Source organism: Protopterus annectens, chromosome 9.part0 (assembly GCF_019279795.1).
Source record: "Protopterus annectens isolate FY-2018-M chromosome 9.part0, PAN1.0, whole genome shotgun sequence".
Taxonomy (NCBI): domain Eukaryota; kingdom Metazoa; phylum Chordata; order Ceratodontiformes; family Protopteridae; genus Protopterus; species Protopterus annectens.
In genome coordinates, this window is record NC_056743.1 from 368,974,212 (window position 1) to 368,999,254 (window position 25,043).

At 40.2% G+C, this 25,043-nt stretch overlaps 1 protein-coding gene across 1 annotated transcript in view; it reads left to right on the forward strand.

The window, feature by feature from the left end:
• XPO7 (exportin 7) overlaps positions 1 to 25,043 on the forward strand; it is a 4,001,819-nt gene that overhangs the window by 3,117,665 nt on the left and 859,111 nt on the right. The window contains exon 22 of the mRNA XM_044082110.1: positions 17,126 to 17,340. Coding sequence (XP_043938045.1) covers positions 17,126 to 17,340 — 215 coding nt within the window. The remainder of the gene's footprint in view (positions 1 to 17,125; positions 17,341 to 25,043) is intronic.

Below are 25,043 nucleotides of genomic sequence, written 5' to 3' on the forward strand. Positions count from 1 at the left end.
TCAAGTTAATACTGCTGTTCATTCAAAAAATCAAGAAAAGCACCAATAGGACAAATGGAAACCACAATAATTTATTGACAAGTTTAAGTGCTTTCATCAAATAAAAACTGACCATCAGAACAAAGAGTACATAGAGCCAAACTTTTAAATACATTAAAAACGTTACCAATAGGTTAAACACACACCAATCACCATCCATTGTCTTGAATAAATTAATAATTTAAGTATCAGTACAACTCAGAAATTAAAGGCATATGTGTTAAACATATTAAAACCTATAAATGTTAACAGTAAAAAAGATACGTTATATGAATATAAAAGTATCAAAATTAAATTATATTTTCCCAGCTTTTTCTTTTAATGCTGGTGCAATTGATATAAAATCATTCAAACTAGGGTGTAAGTTAGCAGCCAACCTCAATTGCCACATTAATTCTCTTTTGTTCAGAATATTCTTCCAGTCACCACCTCTGGGGTTTATTTGTATAACATCCAAGATGCCAGATTTGAAACCAAAATAATTCTCACACACTTTACTATGTCTGTACAAGGCATTAGTCTCCCTTCCATTTTTTATGTCGTACAAATGTTCATAAATCCTAGACTTGAGAGCCCTCTCAGTCTTTCCGACATAAAATCCCATACAGGCAATGCACTTAGCCAGATATACTATCCTATTAGTGAGGCAGTTCCCCTTCTTAAAAAATACTGTATCCCTAGTCCTGTTATTTAAAACCACACTAGGTGCCTGCATAATAAAACTGCACTGGGAACAGCACCCACAAATTTTAGTACCTTCCTTTTTGATTTGGCTTCCACCATTTGAATTGCCTTCTAAAGTTAGCTTCAAGTTGCACCCCACTTTGGTAAAAAAATAGGGTCTCTTCCCCCACTGCGTGGAATATTTCATTGTTAGTTCTAAAAATACTCCAATTCTTATTTAAAATATTTTTTATTCCACTGTGTAAGGGGCTATATTGTACAACACAAGCTTGGGTGTAAAATTACCTGGCAATTCAGCATTTGTAGCCATACTGGTATCCTGGGTCTCAAAAAGCCCCTACCCAATAATGGTTTATATTTTGAGTCCCATTCATTGAGAATTCCTTGTAAAATGTTTTCCACCAACTCAAAGGGACACCCTCTGTCTACAAACATATTTCTTAAAATTTTAAACTTGTTGATTACATCTTCTTTGTTGGAAGTCATCCGAGCAATTCTAATCGCCTGTCCCTTAACAATGCTTCTTTTCTGAAAAAGGGGCTGATGGCTGTTAAAATGAAGATATGCATTGCAAAAAGTTTTCTTACGATATACCTTGGATTTAAAACCTTCTTTATCTTTAGATATAGTAGTGTCCAAATTTATTTATTTACATTTGTTGACCGGGAGTGTCCGACTGGATGTAGGTCCATTTTCAGCAGAGGCCTGGGGAGAAAAGCTCCACAGTTAAAATACAGACAGTAGTTACATTGGATTTACATAGCGATTAACAATTTGATTAACATAGCAATTAATTACAAACATAGTTACAGATGAAGAACATAGTACATCAGTAGACAATTAGAATCTTTATCTGCGAAGTACATAACCGACATTAACAACTGTTAAAGTAAGAAGTTCCTGCTGTATAATAAGTAGTAGGCTTATGAGTATCCGAGCTTGCTATAGTCAAGATTGTTAGTGGGGTGGAAAGAAAGGTAGTGGTTGAATGTGGTGGGCGATATTAGAGTGGGAGTTGCAAGGGCATAGATAGCATGTTTTTAGGTGTGCTTTTAGTAAAGTTTTGAAGTGGGTGCATGATGGTACGGAGGTAATTGTGGGTGGGAGGGAGTTCCATAATTTGGCTATGGCGCAAGAGAATAGTGCTTCACCAGCAGAGTTTTTGGCTTTAGTGATCTGCAAGTGATTTTTGTTGCTGGATCTTAGTGGTCTGGTGGTGCGATAGGGTTGGAGTAGATTCTGGAGGGATGGGACATTTAGTGGATGGTTTACTAGTTTGTGGGTGAGTGAGAGTTGATACCTTTGAAGGAGGTGAGGGAGTTCAAGCCAGCCAAGTTCAGCAAATGAGACGGTGGTGACTATGGCAGGATGTCCCTGTGGCGAATTTGGCGATTTTGTTGTAGCAGGTCTCTAGCTTGTTTAGATTGCATTGCCTTAGGTTGGTATATATTGGAGAAGCATAAAGTAGGGTGGAGATAAGGTGGGAATTTGCTACTGAAATCTTTGCTGCTGTGGTGAGAAGTTGCTTATTTCTGTATAACGCTCCTAGTTTTTTGCAGACATTTTTTATGGTCATGGATATGTGAATGTCAAATTTTAGTTTGTCTATTTCCACTCCTAGCAATTTGGTGTGTTCTGTTGGGTGTATAATGGTGTTGTCTTTTGTTGTGATGTTAAAGTGAGAGTTGTTTTGAGTATGTTTGTGGGTTGGAAGATGAGTAGTTTAGTTTTGTTTGGGTTGAGTATTAATTGGGCATCGAATAACCAAGTTTCAACAGAGGAAAAGGATTCCTGTGTGACTTTTTGCAGTTTGGGTAGGGACTGGGCTGAGCATGGTGGAGTCATCTGCGTATTGTATGAGTGTGCCATGTTTGGTGGCAGTCTAGATTATTGGTGAAAATAGAGAAGAGTAGGGGTCCAGGGATGGATCCTTGGGGAACCCCCTATAGAGACAAGTAGCTGGGGAGATATGTCATTCTGCCATACAACAGATTGTTGGCGGTCAGACAGGAAACTCTGAAACCAGTTGGTGACTAATTGAGAGAAGGATAGGTTATTGAGGATAGAGATGAGTTGTTTGTGTGGGACCATGTCAAATGCTTTAGATAGATCTAGGAAAGTAGCATAGGAGAGATAGCCATTATTTTTATGCTTAAGGATAGTGTTAGTAAAGGAGAGTAAGGCAGTGGTGGTGCTATGGTTTGGTCGGAAACCATGCTGAGTATTGGAAAGAAGGTTGTTAGTAAGGAGGTAGTCTGAGACCTGAGAGTGAATGCATCTCTCTCGTATTTTGGAGAGTGGAGAGAGAATAGCTATGGGGTGGTAATTGGTTAGTTCTGTGGAGGGGAATTATATGTGATACTTTCCATAGTGTGGGAACGTAGCTTTCTAACAGAGATCGGTTAATCCAGATGGATACTGCGTAGACCAGAGCATCAGCTGTGATTTGTAGGTATTCACTTGGGAGGTTGTCTGCTGCTAATTTGGTGGGCTTAAGTTTAGTTAAGAGTTTTTTATGTTGGAAATAGGTACAGGAGAAAAAGAGAAGGCAGTGGGGAGATTATTAGTTGAAGGTGTGGGTTGGAGGGGAGGGGGGTTGTGTTGTTTAGCTAGTGATAGTATGGTTTGTGTGAAGTGTGTGTTGAATGAGGTAGCAATATTTTCGGAGGAGTGAGTGATGTTAGGAGGAGGGGGTACTGACTTTACCTGGGTGGAGGATGGAGTTTATGGAAGACCAGAATTGTTTGGGGTTGTGTTGGGAGGAGTCTAGGGCAGACTGGTAGTACTGGAATTTGTCCTGTTTTATTAGCTGTTTGACTCTATTGCGTAGTTCTAGGAATTTCTGGCTAGTTCAGGGGTTTTTGATTTTGCGCCAGTGCTCCCAGGCTTTATCCCTGTTTTTCATTTCTGAATTAGTGGTTTTCTGTAGCTTGGGGAGGGTTGTGCTTTGGTTCTTGAAAGTTTTATGGGGCATGGTAATTAAGGATGCTCAGGAAGGTCGTATTAAAAAAATCATCTGCGTCATCAAGACTGAGGTACTTTAGAGGATGCCAGTTACATTCTTTGAGGGATGAGATGAATGTGAGTATGTAAAAGTTTATTTTTTTAAGTATTTGACGGTAGATGACAGGTTTAGCTTGGTATAGGAATTTTTTTTTTGAGTAGTAATGTTGGGGAGTGATCACTGAGGCTATCTGATAAGCAGTCTGTTATATATGACTGGGGGCTCTTACTGACTAGTATCCAATCCAGGGTAGTGTGCTTGCTGGCGTTTTTATTTTTCCTGGTTGGCAACTGGACTAGTTGGATGAAGCCATGAAGGTTTACATGATGGGATGGATGGTTGCCAGAACAGGATTGCCAGTCAATATTGAAATCACCTAAAATTATAGTTTCTTGGGGGAGATGGTGGGTAGACCAGCTGAGGAGGTTTTCTAGTGGAGGGATGTTTTGGCCAGGTGGGAAGTAGGATCCAATTATGTTGATGGCTTTGTTTTGGTTTATTTTGAGGTTGGTATATATTATTTCTTCATTGCCTATTTGTGGAGCTGATGATTTTAAGATCTGGATGTTTAGATGCTGTTTAAATATTATAGCTACACTGCCTCCTTTCTTCTTTAGCCGGTCTACTCTTAGTATGCCGTAACCAGTAGGGAGGATTTGCTCACTGGTAATGTGAGGTTTTAGCCAGGTTTCTGTCAGGATGAGTATATCTGGGGAGTACAAGTCTATGGTGACATGGAGTTCATGCACTTTGTTGGATAGACTTATAATATTTAGGCTTAGTAGAAGGAAGTCACTTGGCTTTCTATTGGCTGTGATATGGGAGAAGTTATGGTTTCTAGTCTGATTATGAGGATTGGGGTTGGAGGTGGTAGGGCCAGGGTTGGGATGGATGTCTCCACTTAGGGTTAGTTTTGATATGCATGAGGTTATTAGTTTTCTCAGTTTTTTAATGTGTTTGTTTATTATGGAAACTTTATGATTGTGCTCTGTGGGTAATGGTTATGGTGGGAGGGTTACTATGTTAAGTTGTAAGGATGCTTTATGTTTGATTAATATAGTTGGTAGAATATGCGGAGGGTGCATAGGGATGGTACTTGAGTTGGTGGGAGGGGAGCTGAGTGAGGGTGAGACATGAGTGGTGGTGTGAGTAGTAGTACAGTGGTAGTGATTGAGTGGGGGAATGATGGAGTTTTGGTAGGATGTAAGATATGCAAGCAGAGTGCATGCAGTGAGTATAGGTAAGGTATTCTTGTACATGTTAGCTGAGGAGGAGTGATAGTAGTGGGAAGATGGAGGAGGTAGTGTTGGGTTTAGCACTGTGGTTGGCTATTGGAAAGTTGGGAGGGGTTTGTGAGTGTAATAAAGGTAGGACCACTGGGGGCGGGAGGTAATAGGGGGCAGGGTGGGGAGCAAAGTGGGTAGAGACCCTGTTAGTTGCTCTTATGAGGGGGTTAGAAACAATCCGGTAAGAGAGTAAACTGATGAATGAACATATGATAGTGAATGTGGGGACTCGGGTAGGTACCCTGTATTTCCACAAACTATCAATAAGCTGTGCCCCAGTTCAGGCAGTTCTAATAAGTTCTATGGCAGAGCCGAGCATGAGGTGCTCAAAGGGTGGTTGTAGTTTTGAAAATGGTGCCTGCCACAGGTAATATTTCTTAACTTTGGGATTGGCTTAAGGTAATAAACAGAGAAGAGGGAGGGGGAGAACAAGGGTGTGAGCAGGCAGTTCTTTTGTACTGCTGCTAATGAGCCAAAACAAACACAAGCTTGTGTTTAAGAAACCATCAGAATTGACCAAGGACTGCTCTGAAACTGTAAGTCATTTCTTAACCATTTCTCAGGTGGAAAAACAGGATAACCTTGTTTCAGTAGGCTACTGTGATCTCAGTTTAAATTAACAAACACACAGTATTTATCAGTTATAGATACTATTTGCTAACAGAAGGGAATAAGAGAGAAAATGGAAGATGAGTGGGGGGGGGGGGGCTGCTTACAAACCAAAGCAGAGTGCTCTCCAGGGGAAAATGAATATTGGCTCAAACAGATAGAAACATACTCAAAGTTAACTTTAGCTGTTTGCAGACAGTTCAGACCCGGACTGCGCTTTTCTTATAAGAATGATAAAGGTGGACCCCAGTTGAATACTTGAGTGGTGTTAGGTTGGAGAGACACTGAGCTCATGGGGCCTGTAGCAGAGTGGATTGTAGTTTTAAAAATGGTGCCTGCCACAGGTAATATTTCTTAACTTTGGGATTGGCAAATAGTGTATCTCACTCAGTATCATGGTATTCATAAGTGAATTTCAAGAAGGTGGTAGTACTATTCAAGTATTCAATAAAGCTGGGAATGTTACCTTTGTCACCTTTCCACAAAATAAAGATATCATCCAAGAATCTACTGTATAACAAAATCTCGGAGTAAAACCTACTTTTAAAAATATGTTCCATTTCCTATCTTAGTAATACAGTGTTTGCATAAACGGGGCCACAAGCTTCCCCGATAGCAACCTCTTTTATTTGTTGGTAATACTGCCCTTCAGCAAAAATGTATTTATTATCTAGTACCAGGGCCATAATCTCACAAACAAGGTTGACCTGTTCATGGGACAAGCTGGAACAAAAATATTCCAGCCCCTCTTTCCTGGGGATACAGGAAGACCAATCTTGAACATCAGTGGTCAAGAAAGTAATCCCAGATTACCAGAGGTCTGGTTTAATTTGACTTAAAAAGTCCCATGAATCTTTAATAAGATGGGGAATCCCTTCCACAACATTTTTGACCATCTTATCTACAAATACTGCCAGATTTTGGGTTTTAGGTCCACCAGCCGCCACTGTCTGCCTGAAGGGAGGCGCCAAAACATCTTTGTGGACCTTAGGAATACCAAACAATCCTGGCACTTTAGGGAATGAATTCAAAAGAAATTCGTAGGTATCCTGACTAATTCTCTGTTCTAAAATATATTCCTCCAAAAAACTGTCTATACGCTGGTAGGAAATATTGATTTGATTCTTGGAAACCTGTAAGTAGTTTTCCTCAAACAAAATGTTCTGCATAATATTGTTGTAATCTTCAAAGTTAAAAACTACAATCCCCCCACCCTTGTCTGGGGACATAATACGAATCCCTTTGTCCTCTCTCAGTTTCGTCAATAGATCTGATTCAAGTTGTGGTAAACCTTCTTGTTCTCTGTCCAGAACTTATAAGTATCTTCTTTGACTGCTTTTTCAAAAGTTGCTACCAAACAATTTGGGGGGGGGGGGGATTGTAGACACTACTTTTTTTAAGAAAAGAAAAACTCCGACTTGCACTACCCACCTTTGTTTTTTGAAAATAAAACTCGGAAATTGAACTTCCTGCTATACAACTGTACATCAAGTAACACCTCCCCTATGTCAGGAATTCTAGTGGAGACAAATTTAAAGCCCTTAGAAAAAAAGAGAAAAAAACTCTCTGCAAATGACCTTGGTGTAATTGTAAATGTTGAAGCGTTGGGAGGTATGAACAATTTTGGAATAGGCGTTGTCTAATATCTGCTCCTGCCCCTCCCTCTGTAAAAATTGCCCCTTTGGGGAGGAAAAGTTGAATTGTAATAATGTTGAATTCCCTGTTTCCTGTTCGCTATTCTTTTCAAGTGTCTCAAGGTAGGAAAATCCTCCTGTTCAGGATATTCCTCAATAGAAGGATTGTCAGGGTGAACTCCACCCTCACCTTCATCAAATTCAGAATAAACCCCTCCATCATTAAAGTATTGGCTGGGTCCCCTGTAATCTAAACCCTGCCTGTCAGTAAAAATTTACTGGTGGGATATACAGTTTTAAACTGGTATTGCTTAATATCCCTATCTAGTTTTCTCTTCTTTTTAAAAAATTGCATGTTGCAGTTTTTCTCAACCCTGCCAATAACTTTACAATAAAATTATTCATACTGTTTATTATTTTATGTATTTATTTCCAGTTTGATTACCGGGGAAGTCCACTGGGTCAAAGTGACCCATTTTCAGTGGAGGCCCGGGGAGAAAAGCTCCAATATACATAATACAGATTAGGTACAAAAATACAAAGATGTCAGTCTTACATAATATGGAAACAGTTACAAGTAAGTACCTTGAAAATATGCATAATCATCAGAAAAGCATTGAGTGTGGACTTCTTCTTTATACATTTTCTTTAGTGTGAACACTCAGATATTTTATATACATTTAAGTAAAATGAGGATACACTGTACATGCACAATTTCAGAATAGAAATTAGTAATGGAAAGCTACATACATTTACATTGTTGAATCATATGAAATAAGTTGCTAATAGAGATGGGAGAGCTTAGAAAATGCTTGTGGGAGCATAGCTGAAGGAGAGTTATTGAGGGCTTGGGAACCTGAGAGGGAAAACCCCCAGGGGAATTACTTAAGAAGATTAGGTTGGATGGTGGCAGTTGCATTTCCATTTTTTGGCCAGGTGTTTGGTAAGTTGAGTTTTGAAGTTTTGTAAGTTTGGGATGGTTCTTAGAGAGGGAGGAAGGGAAATCCATTTTTTGCTTAGAGAGGCAGTGAGGAGAAGTTGGCCTGCTGTACTTTTGGGTTTGGGGATATAGGCTTGCCACCCCTCCGTTTTTTTTCCGGACTATCAGGAAATCAAACTGATTCTCCTGTAGTCCGGAAAACACTGTACAAACTCCGGTATTCTGTTTCAAAAAGGAAACAGACTATCGGAGTTTGTAAATCGGCTGATTTGCTATGCTTTTTTTACAGAAAAGCATAGTAAATCAGCCAAAAGCAGGCGGAACGAAAAAGAGGCGTTCCGTTGAGTGATGCTGTCGTGACATCACAAAATAGGAGGTATGTTGGCGGGAGAGGGGGTTGGGGTGGGCGGGGTTACTGGTGACGCGAGGGGCGTGGCTTTGCTCCGGTTTTAGCCGTGAAGGAAGGTGGCAACCCTTTGGGGATAGCAATTAGGTTTTGATGTTTGGCTCTACGAGTTCTATTGGGGGTGTAAGGGGGTTAGGATATTCGTTAGTGCTGGACATTTAGTTGGGTGATATACAAGTTTGTGTGCAGTGGTGAGCTGGAGGAAGTCTAAGTAGTTTGGGAGTTCAAGCCACTCTGGGGATCTTAGGGTAAGGCAGTGATGGGTAGAAGGTTTAGATGTGGTAGCAAATTTTGAGATTTTATTATAGCAGTTTTCTAGTTTAGAGTAAATAGAGGAGGACAGGTTAGTTAGCAAGGGGGCTCCATATAATAAGGAAAGGAGTAGATATGTGGTGGCTAGAGTATTCCTAGTAGTATAAGAGAGAAAGCGATTATTCCTATACAGCATACCTAGCTTTTGGTGGGTTTTCTTAATATTTTGTTGAATATGGATATCTAACTTGAGATGTTCGGCAGTAGTAATACCAAGTAGTGTAGCGGAAGGAACCACTTCTCTAGGTGAGTTAGTCTGACTTAGTATTTTTAAGGCATTTTTGATATAGGAGTATGTCTTTGTGGGAGGGAATAGTAGAATTTTTGATTTGTTTGCGTTGAGAGAGAGGTGGTTTTGGCGCATCCAATTTTTGGTGGTTGAGAAGGCAGTTTGGGTTTTAGACAGCAATTCTGAGAGGTTAGAGGCAGAGCAGACTAAGGTAGAATCATCTGCATATTGAATAATTTTGGCATCAGGAATGGCAATATGAAAGTTGTTTATGAAGATATTGAAAAGTATGGGTCCTAGGATAGATCTCTGTGGTACACCAGTTGCGGTAGATAAGGAAGAGATAGAGTTCTTCCATTTGACTGCCTGAGTTCTATCTGATAGGTAGCTGGAGAACCAGGATATAGTGTTTGGGGAGAGATGGAGGTTTGATAGGTGATAAAAAAGGTGTCCGAATGCTTTGGACAGATCAAGCAAAACAGTAGAGACTAGATGTCCAGAGTCTCGGGCTAGATTGACTGTTTCTAAGAAAGAGAGTAGAGCAGTTATAGTACTATGACCTGGGCGGAAACCATGTAGAGCAGTTATAGTATTATGATCTGGGCAGAAACCATGTTGTGTAGGTATAAGAAGATTGTTTTGGGCCAGGTAAGGCATAAGTTGGAGGTGAATGCACTTTTCAAGGATTTTTGAGATTGGTGAGAGCAGAGCGATAGGGCTGAAGTTAGAGATGCTGGTCTTTTTGCCTCCTTTATGAAGGGGAAGAATATAGGCTGAGCGCCAGATTTTGGGGACGTAAATTTCCTTTATAGATCTGTTGATTATAATGCTGATTGGGAGAGCTAAGCCATCAGCAGCACATTTTAGGAGGGCAGAGGGAATATTATCAGGAGTATTAGAGCATGGTTTAAGTTTGGATAGTATTCTTTTTATGGAGTTAGTAGAGACAGGTTTGAAGTTGAACAAGAGGGGAAGAGTTATTAATGGGGTTGGATGAGGAAGAGAGAGGGGCTGGAGGGTTATTGTTGGGGAAGGTCCTAGTCAGGTCAGAAATAGTTTCTAAGAATGAGTTAAATTCAGAGGCTAGATCAAAGTTCGATTTGCTTGGGTCAGGACAGGGATTATTTTTGGATTAAGCAGTGAGATTATTGATTTCCAGAATTGCTTGGGGGGTTTTGTTGTTGGACTGGAGTTTGATATAGTAGGATTTTTTGTCCTTGGTAATTAGCTGCTTTGCTAGGTTACGGTGCTGTTTGTATTGGAGCAGGGTATTGGGAAGTTTGTCTTTTTGGTAGAGCTTCCAAAGTTTGTCCCTTTGGTGCATAATTTTGTTAGTATCTTTGGATAGCCAAGGAGCTGTATTAGTTTTTATCCTCTTGTGTCTAAGAGGGGCAAGGGAGTTTAGAGTGTCTAGGAAGACTTGAAACAACAAATCATCCAGAATACAGAGGTTTAGTTCCTCTACGTCTTTTTGTAATTTAACCTTCATTTGTTCCTGAAAGAAAATTAGTTTGTTAAGCAATTCAGTCCCCCATTTGTCAAATAAACCAACAAAATCCTTAATCATTTTAGAGTCATAGTACAAACCAAAGGGAAATTTGAAAACACATAACCCTTGGGAAACCAGTTTCAAACGTATACATTCATTGAAATATACCATTTCTATTTGCAATGTCTTAAGCTTGTATACCTTTTTTTCAAAAGCAAAAATCATGTCTTTCAATGAGTGGTAGTTACTAGTTTCATCTTTCCTGCCCTCAATATTGGCTCCACAATTGCCGTTAGGCTCCTGAAAAATATAGTTTTTGTTTAGGAGGACTTTAAACTTAGAATTCCCCTCCCTAGTAGTCTTAGGGGAACTGGAAACATTTTTAGAATCCCCTACCTTGCCAGAAGCAGTTCCAAAAGTCTGGGACCTCACATTCGATAAATTGTGATAAACAGTACCTTTATTTACATTAGGCGGTTTCTGCTGCATGTGCGGCTCGTCTGCTTGAATGATTTCAATGTCATTGTTGAAATACACCACTCCATTGCCATTAGAACCATCAGACTGCCCTGTGCCAATGTCCAATGGCAAACCCCAACAGGGCAGTCTGTGGAGATCCTGGAGTTAAAAAGAGATGTTGCCGAGCTGAAAGGTGAACTGACTCAGCTTATTGAACTTTTTTCCCAAAATCTACCAATTCTTGCCTACCAGAGCTTAGCCCTAACAATAAGGGAAGTTCTGTTGCTTCTAAACACCGTTCGCAGGAGAACGGTAACTTTGAAGGGGATGCCAGCTCTCGTGGGTCTCGAGGCCGTAATGACATCACCATAGAAGCTGTAATCCATCATGGTGAATCTTCTGTATCCTCCGAACGCAGTGGGGCTTATTTTTGCAGGAATAATGGCAAGTTTCCTTCTCCTGATGGTTGTAACTACCACTCATTGAAAGACATGATTTTTGCTTTTGAAAAAAAAAAGTTATACAAGCTTAAGACTTTGGAAATGGCACATTTCAATGAATGTATACGTTTGAAAGTGGTTCCCCAAGGGTTACGTGTTTTCAAATTTCCCTTTGGTTTGTACTATGACTCTAATATGATTAAGGATTTTTTTAGTTTATTTGACAAATGGGGGACTGAATTGCTTAACAAAGTAGTTTTATTTCAGGAACAAATGAAGGTTAAATTATAAAAAGAGGTAGAGGAACTTAACCCCTCTGTATTCTGGATGATTTATTGTTTCAACAGTATGAAGAACTTTATTATAAAGTTATTGGCAGGGTTGAGAAAAAGTGTAACATGCAATTTTTTTAAAAAGAAGAGAAACCTAGATAGGGATATTAAGCAATACCAGTTTAAAACAGTATATCCCACCAGTAAATTGTTAATTGACAGGCAAGGTTTAGATTATAGGGGACCCAGCCAATCCTTTAATGATGTAGGGGTTTATTCTGAATTTGATGAAGGTGAGGGTGGAGTTCACCTTGACAGTCCATCTATTGAGGAATATCCTGAACAGGAGGATTTTCCTACCTTGAGATGCTCGGAAAAAATAGCGAACAGGAAACAGGGAATTCAACATTATTACAATGCAACTTTTCCTCCCCAAAGGGGCAATTTTTACAGAGGGAGGGGCAGATATTAGACGATGCCTATTCCAAAATTGTTAATACCTCCCAAGGCTTCAACATTTACAATTACACCAACATGTTCATTTGTGAAGAGTTTTTTTCTCTTTTTTTCTAAGGGCTTTTTCCCCACTAGAATTCCTGACATAGGGGAGGTGTTACTTGATGTACAGTTGTGTAGCAGGAAGTTAAATTTCAAAAAACAAAGGTGGGTAGTGCAAGTCGGAGTTCTTATTTTCTTAAAAAAAAGTAGTGTCTACAACCTCCCCCCCCCTTTCATTGTTTGGTAGAAACTTTTGAAAAAGCAGTCAAAGAAGATATTTATAAGTTGTGGACAGAGAAAAAGGTTTACCACAACTTGAATCAGAAAGGGAGAGATCTATTGAATAAATTGAGAGATTCGTATCATGTCCCCAGACAAGGGTGGGGGATTGTAGTGTTTAACACTGAAGATTACAACATTATTGTGCAGAACATTTTGTTTAATGAGGAAAACTACTTACAGGTCTCCAAGAATCAAATCAACATTTCCTACCAGAGTATAGACAGTTTTTTGGAGGAATATATTTTAGAACAGAGAATTAGTCAGGATACCTACAAATTTCTTTTGAATTCATTCCCTAAAGTGCCAGGATTGTTTGGTATTCCTAAGGTCCACAAATAAGTTTTGGCTCCCCCTTCAGGCCGATAGTGGTGGCTGGTGGATTAAAACCCACAATCTGGCAGTATTTTTAGACAAGATGGTCAAAAATATTGTGGAAGGAATTCCTCATCTTACTAAAGATTCATGGGACTTTTTAAGTCAAATTAAACCAGGCTTCTGGTCATCTGGGGTTACTTTCTTAACCATTGATGTTCAGGATTTGTTTTCCTGTATCCCCAGGAAAGAGGTGCTGGAATATTTCAAAGAAATGCTTTTTGCTTGTTCCAGCTTGTCCCATGAACAGGTCAACCTTGTTTGTGAGATTATGGCCCTGGTATTAGATAATAATTATATTTTTGTTGAAGGGCAGTATTACCAACAGATAAAAGAGGTTGCTATGGGGGCAGCTTGTGGCCCCGTTTATGCATATGGGAAATGGAACATATTTGTAAAAGTAGGTTTTACTTCGAGATTTTGTTATACAGTAGATTCTTGGATGATATCTTTATTTTGTGGAAAGGTGACAAAGGTAACATTCCGAGCTTTATTGAATACTTGAATAGTACTACCACCTTCTTGAATTTATTTATGAATATCATGATACAGAGATACACTATTTGGACACTATTATATCTAAAGATAAAGAAGGTTTTAATCCAAGGTGTATTGTAAGAAAACTTTTTGCAGTTCATATCTTCATTTTAATAGTCATCATCCCCTTTTTCAGAAAAGAAGTATCGTTAAGGGACAGGCTATTATAATTGCTCGGATGACTTTCAACAAAGAAGATGTAATCGAGTTTAAAATTTTAAGAAATATGTTTGTAGACAGAGGGTATCCCTTTGAGTTGGTGGAAAACATTTTACAAAGAATTCTCAATGAATGGGGCTCAAAATATAAGCCATTATTGGGTAGGGGACTTTTTGAGACCCAGGATACCAATATGGCTACAAATGTTGAATTGCCAGGTAATTTTACCCAAGCTTTTGTTGTACAATATAGCCCCGTATACAGTGGAATAAAAAATATTTAAAATAAGAATTGGAGTATTTTTAGAACTAGCAATGAAATATTCCAAGCAGTGGAGGAGACGCCCTTATTTTCTACTAAAGTGGGGCGCAACTTGAAGCTAACGTTAGAAGGCGGCAATTCAAATGGAAGCCAAATCAAAAAGGAAGGTACTAAAATTTGTGGGTGCTGTTCCCAGTGCAGTTTTATTATGCAGGCACCTAGTGTGGTTTTAAATAACAGGACTAGGGATACAGTATTTTTTAAGAAGGGGAACTGCCTCACTAATAGGATAGTATATCTGGCTAAGTGCATTGCCTGTATGGGATTTTATGTCGGAAAGACTGAGAGGGCTCTCAAGTCCAGGATTTATGAACATTTGTACGACATAAAAAAATGAAAGGGAGACTAATGCCTTGTACAGACATAGTAAAGTGTGAGAGAATTTTTTTGATTTCAAATTTGGCATCTTGGATGTTATACAAATAAACCCTAGAGGTGGTGACTGGAAGAATATTCTGAACAAAAGAGAATTAATGTGGAAATTGAGGTTGCCTGCTAACTTACACCCTGGTTTGAATGATTTTATATCTATTGCACCAGCGTTAAAAGAAAAAGCTGGGAAAATATAATTTAATTTTGATACTTTTATATTCTTATAATGTATCTTTTTGCTGTTAACATTTATAGGTTTTAATATGTTTAACACATATGCCTTTAATTTCTGAGTTGTACTGATACTTAAATTATTAATTTATTCAAGACAATGGATGGTGATTGGTGTGTTTTGAACCTATTGATAACGTTTTTAGTGTATTTAAAATTTTGGCTCTGTGTTCTCTCTGTTCTGATGACGTAAATTTTTATTTGATTAAAGCGCGTAACTTGTCAAGAAATTATCGTGGTTTCCATTTGTCCTATTGGTGCTTTTCTTGGTTTTATTGTTGGTTTTAGCACAATTTGCCACCTTTTTGGTTTTATGGTTAATACTGCTGTTCATTCAGAAAATCGGTGCAAATGGTAACCAGTGTAATGTTAATATCTTTCATCTTATTCCACCCTACAGGAAAACTGGTACTCTGCTCCATTATTCTGTTTTCTGCTTCCCATTGTCTTAGTAAGGGTATATTAAGATTTTTCTTGTGGCTAGAAAACCCTAAATGTGTTCTGCCTTTAATCCCCAAATGAAGGAGATTGGCCTTGCATTAGTATCAGCAGTTGTTTTTTTTCTTAATGTCATTTTCATTTTGTTGACAGTTGAATATAAACTCTCCAACTGGGGCCATCATACAGGCAACCATCATGATTGTTTGCTTAGTCTAACTCCCGGTTATCCTTCAAAGCAGCATTTGGGTTATATTAACCATGGCCTTGGCTTTATCCCTCTATACAATTGATTCATTTAAGTGTGGCTGTGTTTACTTTGCCTATTCTGACATCTTTATGCTCTTAATTTACTTCAGTATGAAGGTTATCTCCTTGGCCTTGTTTGCTTCACATGATCTGTTGGGTATCATACCCCTGGCTCAGACGAAGCTGCAGTTTATGATTGAAAGGATTTTCTCTCTTTCTTTTGTGCTGCTATCTTCTCCTATGAATGTTTGGTTTATCTCTTAGAATGCACTGCTGCTAGTGGTTTTCAACTCAGGCCCAAGTTTATTTGGAAAGACCAGTTCTCGTAAGCAAGGAGTCGTGGTGCTTATGGGATGTGTAATGTAATGTTTATTTCCTTCCAGTGTTGTTTTGAAGATCCCCTTTCACCCTCTGTTGTTCAAAAAGTTCAGAATAAGGGCAGTTTGCTTATCCTTTGTTTAATGACCGCATTGATTTTATTTGGTTTTGGGTAAAAATGTTTAGAAAAACAGTATTGACCTTCTGTCTCATTTCCTGCACACAGGAGCGGAAAAGCAGTTGATAAACAGATGTTGCACTTAACTTCCACATCTGTGCAGTGGCTTTATTTTCCAGTACTGCAGTTGTCATTGGCTTTTTATGGTGCTGTTGGAGGTTAACTTTGGTAGTGATGTCCTTTAGTTTATGCTGTTCAGATGTATTGTGTGGTCATTTGTGTTGTAGTAGCCGCATGTCCATCTGTACATGCCTTTACTACTTTTAGTTGGATTGGCACTCTAGGAATACAGCCCTCTTTAAAATGTTTCTCATTCTGGACATTCCTTGCATTTGTTTGCCTTTTTTCAGGGGGTCCTTTAGTTAAACTGCCTTGAAATTTGTTGGGACAATAACTAAAAAATAATTTACATTTACTAAACAAATTTACATAAATAAAAAAATAAAATAAGTGTAAGACAGTATATGTACTAGAGTACTTGTCATAAATGTAGCTTGAGGGACTTACTCATACTCTGTCCTGTGTTTAGCGTAGTGGAAGTTGTTGAACTTGATACCTACGTGTGTAGTTACAATGTAAGCATCACCTTGAGATGTTATGTGGCCTATGAAGCTTGTACTGTACTGACCTTCCTTAGTGTTCTTGTGTGTAAGTGTTGCAGTAGTTAGAAATTTGGGACTGTGGTGATAGTGAAGTGTTTGGGGGTAGTTTCCATTAATGCAGGCACTATTTTTTTTTAATTTGCCTTAACCCTGCTTTTTTATTGGGGGTACATTTGGATGACATTGGAGTTGCGCATTGTGGGTGTGCACTTCCTTCCACACCATACTGATAGGTTTAATGATATGTACTCTCCAAGAACACCGACCTTAGGGTTAGACATCTAGCCATCCACTAAGTCTTCCACAGAAGCACGATTCTTCCCAGACCCTTCCCTGAGCAAGGTGAATAGGCACTGGCTTATCACCCTTTCCTCCAGGTATCTGCCCTCTAGCACTCAAACTACTAAACAATCTCTGATTCAGTAGACGCCCTGCTCTCTGTGCCAGCAAGATTGTAATAGTGAAATTTTGTTATTTGACAGGAGAAGTCTCTGAAAGATCTGCTGATATGGTGGGTACTTGCATGTCATTACTTGTTTTTAAGTAGTTCTCCTTTCAAAAAGAGACTGACGGGAGTATTTGTGTTGTATGACCACGTGGCCCTTATTGGATACTTACAGTTCCTTGAAAGCAGCAAAATTTGTTGCGCTGAAGATGAGGATAGCCTGACGTGCATCGTGTCTGTATGTGCTACCTGCTGGAAGAACCTCTCTTAAAGATCTGCTGTGAGTGCTTGCATAACTGTACTTTCTTGTCTCCTTACAGGTAATCACATCCTGACCCTAGGTGAACTCCCAAAGGATCAGGTTTATGCACTAAAACTAAAGGGAATTTCTATTTGCTTTTCTATGCTGAAGGCAGCGCTTAGTGGAAATTATGTCAACTTTGGTGTCTTCCGTCTCTATGGTGATGATGCACTAGACAATGCATTACAGACGTTCATTAAGCTTCTGCTTTCCATCCCACATTCTGACTTGCTGGTAAGTTGTCACAGCTGTAGAAGTATTAGAGAAAGTATTTCTGGTTTAGGATTTCACCACTTAAGGTTATTTGCTTCACTTTCTTGTGTGAATTTGTACTGTCATATATCTTTTGGTGCATGACCCCCTTTGTGCTTAACCTTCTTGACAGTACAAGTGCTGCCTCACCTTACTGCACCCTACATTTACTCTGATTTCTGAATGGTAAAAACTGTTATCCCTGTGTTATCACTTCTTGTGCTGTAAAGTCTTCCTGGCATGCAGAGGTAGGTAATGTCTGCCAGATGTATTTTCAGGAAGCTCTTGCATCATATTGCATTAGCAGAACTTGGTCAGATGTGACTTTCTGTAAAGTTTCCAAAGCAGTAATCAGTACATGAGAGGGATTGGCTCGTACATTACTGGCTGTGCCTGTTGCTCAGTGACGTATGAAGGCTGATTCTGATTTCATACTCTGTGAAGACTACCACCCACCTTCTCATATTTAACTTTTTACTGTTTACTAGTTAGCTTTACCACTGCTTGCAGTGAATAAGACTAATCAGATTCTAGAACCAACCTATTTCGGCTTTGTAAGGGGCAGATCCTGCCTGCTTGATCTTGTGGATGACTTTGAAAAAGTCACCAAGGCCATGGATGAAGGTAAGACAGTGCACACCGTCTACCTTGCACTGGCCAAGGCATTTGATTCAGTACCTGTCTCAGGTGTTATAGATAAACTCTCAAAATTGGGCATAAACCTGTGTGTCACCAGGTGGATAGCCAGATGGCTTACGGATAGGAAGTGTTGTTAGAGTGGAAGAATCCAAATCCATCAACAGGCCAGTCATTAGTGGAGTACCACAGTGCTGAGTGCTGGGCAACCTCCTGTTTGGGATATACTTCTCAGATATTAAATGCAAATGTAGATGGTCTTTGGTTGACCGAATTTGCTGATAACTGCAAGCTAGGGACAATCACTGACTCCCGAAACAATGCTGATATCCTACAAAAAGGTCTGATGCGGACTAATAATTGGTGTCAGAACCATGTTCTCAAACTAAATGCGAAGAAATGTGTAATAATACTCTCTGGGAAATCAAATATGTCTGCAAATTATGACATTGATAGCAACCCCCCTAAGAGTGGACCCAGTAGTGAAAGATCTGGGTAGTCAGATAGTAATCTGAACTTTGACAATGTGTGCATGATGGTGTGGAAATTCTGTGTGGCTCAACTTATAAGTAAGGGTATGGCATCCAGATCTGAAGGTGTTATAATACCACTGTACTCTGCCCTCATCAGTTCAGTAACTGAGTACAGTGCACCTTTTGGCATGTACCTTGCGAGGCACTTGCAACAGTTGCTGGTGTCCTCAGAGGTTTCTCATAAAAAAAAAAAACAGGGTATAACCAACTTGCTATATATGGCCCAATTTATAAAACAAATGAAAAAACTATCACTTTATTCAGTTTTCCACTGATTATAGATGGATGATGTGCTTGACCTGCAAGGCAGTCTCTGACCCAATTCTGATGAACATGTTGCATATTCACAGAACTAACTGCACGAGTGTTATCCGCTCCAAGGATCTAAAACCAGATGCCTGACATGAATTTATCATCCTGGAGAGACAGATGTGTCCCAGAGATTGTCCCTCCTCTTGGAATAGGCTTTCCTGTTTACATGAAGCAGAACCCTTCCCTGGCCGTCTTCAAGCCCAGTCTGGAACAATGGATGAGAAGTTGCAAATTCATTCCTGCAGTGGCACCCATGTCCATTATGGGCAAAGGCAGTCTAAAAATAGTCAGAACCCCTCTTTCTGTAACACTAGTTATCTTCCCCTAGGGATAAAAAAATTGGGTAAAATCTGGGTAAAACTAACTAGGTTTGTAAGGGTTCTTGATCAGTTAGCCTAGTAATCTCTTATGAACCTGTAAATGCCACTACAGTCATAATTCCTCACATTTCACTCGCAAATCATTTGTCTTTTATTTGCGATCTGACCGTAACAGCAGTTCCTGAAAAAAAAATGAGACCACAGGAAGACCGTACCTGCTTGAAAAGAAAAAGCCATTTAAGTTAACCAGCACTAGTGAAAATATTTTAACTTGACTTGATTTTAACAGATTTTCCTTGTGTGCCATAAGCACATTATCTTCCTTTTTCTACAGGGCTTTAGAGTAATGTGAGTTGAAGTGCATTTGTTGTGGTGATTCCCTTAAAAGACTTGGGGCCTGGGCAAAAATTTGCATTCTAATGAGAAGTTAAGGCTTTTTTGTTAACAAAGTTTGCCCAACGGATAGGTTGGGTTGGGCAAAGGGAAGGGAAGGGCTGCCTCCATTTGGTGCTGGAATCAGAACTTCAGAAGAGATGCTGATCTTGCACGACTGCTTTTTGATCCTCAACCTCAGCACCACTCTTGGGATTGCTGAAGTTGTCAGCTGACCTAGATACAGTTCTGCATGCCCTTTTTTTGGGGCAGTCCAGCAACAACCCTTGGGATTCCAGATACTGGCAAAGGCTCTTGCCATCCCTATAGTGCCTTTTTTAGGCAAGGTTCAAATGACAAATTCACCACCGTAACAGGTACAAGCAAGCAAAATCTGAGGGTAATACTACTCAGTGCTAGAAGTCTAAACCTCAAAATGCACTCACTCGAGACACTCCTTAAAATGGAGAACATTGACATCTGTGCAGTGACAGAGACCTGGTTCAAAGCTCTGGAGAGCACCCCTGCATTACCAGGCTATAATTCATACCACACCTTTCAGCCACCAAACCCGGACCGAAACACTAAAGGTGGAGGTGTGTCCATATTCATTAGGGATATCCACACCTCCAAGCTAATTGCTCAGCATAATGCATCTGAGATTATCCAAGTTCAACTAACTCTGGGCAAAACCGCAATCCAGATTGTAGCTTGCTACAGACCCCCCACCATGCCCCAGGATTCCTACTCTTCTTTTCTTGATTCACTGGAAAATATTAAGGTACAACCCAACACTCTAATAATGGGTGATTTCAACTACCCTACCATTAACCGGGAAAACTACTCATGTACCAACACTTTTGCTCAACGTTTTCTGGAAATCATCAATTCCAACTCTTTGGATCAACTTATCCACACCCCCACCAGAGACAGCAATATCCTAGACCTGGTCATCACCAACATGGGTGACCGGTGTTCCACACCAGAGGTCAGCTCCTCGTTGGTCAGATCCGACCACAAGCTAATCACCCTAGACATCCACATCCCGCTCCCACCCCCCATTAGGAAAACAACCGTAAAAAATTTCTCCAAAGCCAACTTCACTCTTCTTAAGACAGAAGTGGCAAACTTCATGACACCCATGCAGATTGACAATAGAGGTACGACTGCTGAATCGTACACAAATGAACTTTATAAGCACTTACACGCGTGCATGGATCGTGCTATCCCTAACAGAACCAAGATGCTAGCCTCCAAAAAAAGGAAGCCAATCTGGTGGTCTTCGGCCGTAAACAAAATCTACAACAGAAGAAAGAAACTGTTGCAAAAAAGAGTAAAATCCCACGATTGGAGGAACTCTCTGGTCAGCCTCAGTAAGAAGCTGAGACCCCTCATAAAATCCTCCAAAGCTAGTTATGAAAACAAAATTGCCACTGATTCTAAAGACAACCACAAAGCATTCTATAACTATGTCAAAAATCTCAATGGCAACACTCAGATCTGCTTGAGTTACAGCACAATGACACTAAATATACAGAACCAACTGATATTGCCATCATCCTGGCAGATAGGTTCAGTGCTAACTTTACCCCCCCCTGTCACCCCTAAAGGGTCCATCTTTATACCAGAAGAATGCAAAGTTCCTGTAATCACAGCTGCACAGGTAAAAACTTCACTCTCCAAAGTCAAGAACACAGCATCCAATGGACCTGACAACATCCCAGGCTGCCTTCTACATGAACTACAGGATGAACAGGCACCCCACCTAAGTACCATGTTCAATCATAGCCTCACTTCAGGCTTTGTGCCCATTGAATGGCGCACCGCGACAGTTATCCCACTCCACAAAGGGGGGGCCACAACAGACCCCGGGAACTACTGCCCCATTAGCCTGACGAGCCTTGTCTGCAAGGCCATGGAACCTATCATCATGGAACTCATAAAGAAAGACATTGGCGATCTCCAAACCCTGGACCCCACACAGTTTGGGTTTGTAAAAGGCAGATCATGTCTCCTAAACCTGATAGACTTCTTTCAAGTAGTCACCAAAGCCATAGATGAGGGTAAGGTGATTCACACAGCCTATCTAGATCTCGCCAAGGTGTTCAACACCATCCCCCACTCTGGAATTATAGATAAATTCACTAAACTAGGTATAAATCCCTATGTCACAAGATGGGTTGCCAACTGGCTTACTGAAAGAACCCACACTGAAATTAGCAGACTCCAAATCAGACTTCAGACCAGTGACAAGTGGAGTACCGCAGGGTTCAGTCCTGGGTCCTCTCCTGTTTGGTATCTACTTCTCTGAAGTACAGGCTAAAACAGAAGGTCTTTGGCTAACTAAATTCACAGATGACTGCAAACTAGGAGTCATAATTGAAACTCCTAACGATGTGGACATCCTACAAAAGGGCCTCACTGAGACAGATGCCTGGTGTCAAAGACATGGTCTCAAGCTCAATGCCAAAAAGTACATTGTCATCCCCTTTGGTAAAAATTCTGTACCCATGAACTACCACATAGGTGGTAGTCTACTTAACACCGAAAGTGTGATGAGACCTTGGGACACAGGTGGACAGTAGTCTCTCCTTTGATAGTCACATCGCCAAAGTGGTCAGGAAATCCTTCTACGTGGCACACCTCATCACAAAAGGTTTCTCATCCAGAAAAAAAGAGGTCATTGTTCCCCTCTACTCATCACTCATTAGACCCATTGTAGAGTACAATGCCCCTTTTGGTATGTACCTCACAAGACATCTACAACAACTGGAAAGGCTGCAAAAATACCTTACAAAGGGGATTACTGGCCTCAAACAGATGCCTTACGCAGACCATCTAAAAAAACTCCAGCTTTACTCCGTCGCATATCGCCTACTCAGAGGCGATCTCTGCCTAGCATACAAAGCTATGTCAAACCCAGAGCTGTTGGACATGCTCCACTTAAAGAAATCCCAATCCCTCCGAGCTACACGCTGTAGGGACCTAAACCTTGTCACCACAATAAACAGAACATGCTGGAGGGATAGATTCCTGTCCCAGAGACTTCCCATACTCTGGAACAGACTACCTATCTATGTCAAACAGGGCTCCTCATTAGCACTCAAGAAAAATCTTGATGATTGGATGGGTAATAGGAAATTCACCCCAGGGATCACTTCTGTGGTTCTGCTTGACAGGGGCACAGAAAAATAATTTTCTTGGGTGGCGAAAGCCAGGGTACATTTTTGGCTAGGCTTGTATAGGCCCTAGGGCCAATAGCCTAGTACCTACCTATGAACAATGACTGTAGTTGTACAGTAGGGCATTTAGAGACTAAGGGAAATTAACCCATGGAGTACAGGTAATGCAGCCTTAATCCTCTGTACTAAAAATTAACAGGTTGAAGCTAGTAAGTCCAAAGAAAGTCTAGAGATATACTGAACTGAAGGAGAGAGAGAGTCAGAGAAACACTGAGGCATACAAGTCCGAATAGAAAATGTGCAAGTGGATAGCAAAAGAATGAAGCAGCACTGTAACTTTTTCGAGTTCAGATAAAAAAAAAATCTCTGTCTCTCTCTCTCTGTTCAAGTCCCAAGTTCTAAGATCACTTTTAATGAACCAACCGCTTCCTTTGCTGTTCTGGTTTTCTATTTTGTCCCTTAGTGAGCAAATTCCGCTTCTGTCACCAAAGTAGTAAAGCACTTGTTTAAGACATATTACCCATAGTTGGTAATGCAACATACTAGCTTACAGTGTGCCTTTGCCATCAGGATTGTCCAAGATGGCTCCATCCGCAGTAGAATCTTTGGTTATTTCTTCTCTCTGTCAGTCCCAGCCAAACTTAATTTACGGTACTCTATGATTCTGGACAGACTGTGACTCTTAGTTGGCACCTTTTTCCACTGGTAGAGTGGTTGGTCAGAGTCTTGATATGCTGGCAGTCTGACAGTGATGTCTGTAGCGAAGGTCTGGCGCATATGTCTATGCCTTGTTCACATGTTATGATTTGGTGAAGTTAGTGTTCTTGCATCTTTTGTCAGCTAGTATTTCTGCTGTGCTTTGTGATCAGGTAGCCATAGTTACAGCAGTTATCCTCGTGCTTCAGATTGTATCTATGTCTTACCCACTTTTCATTTGACTGGATAAATACTCCAGGTCAGTGCTGTTTCTGTTAACTTATCCTTGTCATGCAGTAGGAGAAACAAAAAACACATTTCCACTGTTGTTGGGAAAACATCCTAATCGTTTATTTTCTTTGTCCTACTTAGTCCAACCCACAGCCTTTTGAGAAGACATCTGAGAAGAAAATTCCCAGCATCCTATGCTGTGCATTTAGCCTATTGTTGATGATTTCATGTTGTAGACTGATAAACCAGTCTGAAGGTAACCACAAAGGCAAGTACTGGAGTTCCAAAAGGATTTGTACTTAAACCTCTGCTGTGTGCCTATACGTCTCTAGTCTCCAAATCGACGGCAGAGATTTCAGGTTAATCAAGTGTGTATGTTGTTGAAAACTGGGTGCCATCCTCAAATTCCCTTCCAACAGGGAGAATCTAAAAGTTGAACTTACACATATTAACAGCGGGTGCACAGCAAATAGTTAGGAATTTCATTTTCCTGTCCATACTTTAGGAATACAAACAAATTAGCAATGGTTTCATGACCAAATTCCATCTTCCTTTCTATGATATTTCCTATTAGAGCTGGAAGGTGGTGGAATTCTTTATCACTGCATTTAAGAAGCTTGAGTTCCCTGGTGTCCTTTAACAAGGCACCAGATACAAGAAAATCGACCTCACCAAATCATAAAATGAGTTAAAAAGGGTATTTTTTTTGTTTTATTCACGGCCCACATTTGCATTTGTTCGAGTGTAGCACTCCATCGTGTATTGCCATGTGTAGTGGTTATAGATGCAAACGTTTTGTTTTTTAAATTTTCCCTTGGCACTTGGCTTGTGATCCTCCAGACATTTCTCATGGCCCTGCTCTACTGTTAGGTGGACCACTAAGCCTAGCCTCAGAGTTTCCAGCACAGCTCTCACCCTTTAGCCACTCCAAAGTGTGACTTCTTTTCCTGATCATATAAATTTACCTATCATTGTGGATGGACAATTTCCTACAGTTTTTCCAGCCAGCTTGGTCGACATGGGCATCCTGAGGCAGTGTAGCAACTGTCACATGTTCACTGACAGCCTTGGACTCCACACAAACACAACATGTGAGGGAAGTAACTATATTAAGAACCTTGAATCCATGCTGTCTCACACACCAGTCAATATATATGACAAAGAGCGGGTTGTCAGCATGCACACCTCACTTTCTACTCCACCTAAACCCACATCACACATACCGACATATGTGGAGGTCCTCACCAGAAACCATACCTAAACACCAGAGACCCCACAAACACAAGCACGGTACACAAAATACTTCCTCTGCAAAACACATTATAGCTGGCGCACCAGTGTCTCACCGGTCAAACCCTTAAGGCAAAACACAAAATCAAACATATATTAGTCATAGGCGATTC